At 42.6% G+C, this 2,587-nt stretch overlaps 1 protein-coding gene across 2 annotated transcripts; it reads left to right on the plus strand.

Annotated features, from left to right (window-relative positions):
• Window positions 1-360: 360 nt before the first annotated feature.
• On the plus strand, window positions 361-2,115 carry LOC135829938 (uncharacterized). Of its 2 annotated transcripts, XM_065342327.1 has the most exons (3): window positions 361-534; window positions 613-837; window positions 982-2,115. In XM_065342327.1, exons 1-3 carry the CDS (start codon window positions 379-381, stop codon window positions 1,768-1,770), a joined length of 1,170 nt encoding a protein of 389 aa, XP_065198399.1. In that variant the 5' UTR covers window positions 361-378; the 3' UTR covers window positions 1,771-2,115. The 2 variants fall into 2 exon arrangements, with proteins under 2 accessions (XP_065198399.1, XP_065198400.1); XM_065342328.1 differs by lacking the exon at window positions 613-837.
• Window positions 2,116-2,587: the final 472 nt, after the last annotated feature.

Here is a 2,587-nt window from a genome sequence, read left to right on the forward strand (position 1 = left end):
TGCGGTGAAAATTATTTTTGGCCCGGTTTTTTTGCGGATAAAAATAAGTGCCAGGGGGTGCCCCTACCTCAAAAAAAGGGGGTATTATTGAAAATATGTATTGGGGTGTTATGCTCTACCCTAAACAATAAGGTAATATGGTGTCATGATTTGGAATTCTGCATGTATCATTAATTTTGATTTTTAGGGGTGGGTAATATGTCCTGCCCTACATCATAATATTGCATTCCGATGTCTAAAATATTACTATTTCTGTCAATGTTATCTCACTTTTTCCAATTTTATAATCAGAACTCATAGTTTTGCAGTATTTTGACTTGTAATTTCAATTTTTCGGATCATTTTCCGGATCTTCTGGAGACGGTACTCGATCATCCAATGGACTCTTCGACGGGATACATGGTGGAGTGCGATTTAAGGATTCCAGATGGTGTGCATGACATGATGAATGATTATCCGTTGGCTCCTGAGAAGATGAAGGTGACACGAGATATGCTTTCTCCATATCAGACCCACATGGCAGAGAAACTAATGGTAAGTCATGGTCTATCTGGTGGATATGCTTGTATTAATCTTCTAAGGTTTGTGCATATCTATACTGTACTCTTGTAGGTGAGCGGTTTGGAAGCGAAGAAACTGGTGCCAAATCTACTACCGAAAGAGCACTATGTTCTGCACTACAGAAACTTGCAGCAGTATGTGTCCTTGGGTGTGGAGATTACAGATGTGCATCGTGTGCTCTCCTTCACACAACACCCATGGATGAAGCCATACATCGACACTAATACTGACCTGAGAAAGCTATCAACTTCTGATTTCGAGAAAGACTTCTATAAGGTGGGTACTCCACATCATGTGTGTGTGTGTGTATTTAGCGATAGTGTGGGATCTAGTATGTACTGGAAGTGTGAATGACCTGAAGATAACAGTTTTCTTATTGTTGTTTTTCTTGTCTTTTCTTTGTATGCCTGTTTATCGTAGTTGATGAACAATGCTGTATATGGCAAGACCATGGAAAACGTTCGAAACAGAGTAAACATCAAGCTCATTCGTGAACAGGATGAAAAACCACGTCTCCAGAAAAGCATCAACAAACCTTCGTACATCCGCAGTGTAACCTTTGAGAACGATCTGATAGCAATCGAGTTTGCCAGGACAAAGGTGACTCTCAATAAACCCATTTATGTGGGTACAGCCATCCTCGATCTGTCGAAGCACTTGATGTATTCCTTTTACTATGAAGTTCTCCTACCCCGCTATGGACAAAATGTACGTTTGCTCTACACTGATACTGATAGTCTGATCGTACATATTCAAACGGATGATCTGTACACGGATATGTCAAACAACATAACAGCCTATGACACATCCAACTATTCACCATCCCACCACCTGTACAGCACGGTCAACAAGAAGGTGGTAGGGAAGTTCAAGGACGAACTAGGTGGCAAACCCATCAAGGAGTTCATTGGTTTGCGGAGCAAGATGTACGCATACCGCTGTGAAGACAACGACGACAATGGCAAGCGTGCCAAAGGTGTGCAGAGAAGCGTGTTGAAAAACACCATAACCGTCGATGATTATCGAACATGTCTCGTCGAGGAGTCTCAGCTGAAGAGAACAATGAATGTTCTTCGAAGTCGACGACATTGCATTCACGGAGAGGACCTACACAAGATTGCCCTCAGTGGATTCGACAGTAAGCGCTACATTCTGGAGGATGGTATCAACACCCTGGCATTCGGACACAAGGATATTCCAAAGCACTGATGGATTTCCACACATACTAGAGCATATGTCATATCTTCTCATGAAATACATTGTAAATACTATGCGATTCATAATATTCACGTTAATCCAAAGCATGAGCTACATTGTACATATGAAATGCTAATACTTTTTGAGATCATTCACATCCTTCTTTGTTAACCAGGTATGGAATTTTTCGTCTTGATAACCCTTCCATTTGACGAGCCGACTGTTCTTGTTGTATTTCAACACCTTATCGAATCTCAATCCTGTGTGTCTGGCATGTTGTAGCTCAGCTCCATAGAACTGTCCTTGAATGACTTCTCCCATCAGGTCTTGAACACGATAGGTGTGGGGTACAGTGGGTAGGACATCGTTTATCATGAACACTTCCTCTGTCCAGTTGGGCGTGTACCCTTTCTCGAAATGACGTTTAGCCACAGCCAAACGCACATCATCGCCCACTTTGAATTTAGCTGGTGATTGCTTCGAGTGTACGTCTGCATCTTTTGGTTTTCCATCAAGAGAAGCTTTCGTGGGACTCATGCCGATACTGCGATGTTTCGAGCTGTTGTACTTGGCCATAAGCTGAGGAAGGACGTCAAGATACTGTGTCGTAGCTTTCTCCGTGAAATGGCGCCACATTCTGCCTTTCAGTGTTCTATTGAAGCGTTCCACCACCACGGCTTTTCCTTCGTTGTGGGTGCTGTACATGATGATGTTGTGATCCTTGACCCATTGCTTCATTGTTGCATTGTAGAACTCCTTGCCTTCGTCTACCCATAGTTTTTGTGGTACCCTGTTCGATGTTTTCAGGATCAGGTCGAATGCATCCCTG

Source organism: Sycon ciliatum, chromosome 13, assembly GCF_964019385.1.
Source record: "Sycon ciliatum chromosome 13, ocSycCili1.1, whole genome shotgun sequence".
Classification (NCBI taxonomy): Eukaryota; Metazoa; Porifera; class Calcarea; order Leucosolenida; family Sycettidae; genus Sycon; species Sycon ciliatum.

Excerpts from the sequence above, each read along its gene's own strand:
- LOC135829938 (XM_065342327.1), top strand. The coding sequence starts at position 379 with ATGGACTCTTCGACGGGATACATGGTGGAGTGCGATTTAAGGATTCCA. Across the intron at positions 535-612 it reads ACATGGCAGAGAAACTAATG|GTGAGCGGTTTGGAAGCGAA; the intron begins GTAAGTCATGGT and ends GTACTCTTGTAG. Across the intron at positions 838-981 it reads TCGAGAAAGACTTCTATAAG|TTGATGAACAATGCTGTATA; the intron begins GTGGGTACTCCA and ends TGTTTATCGTAG.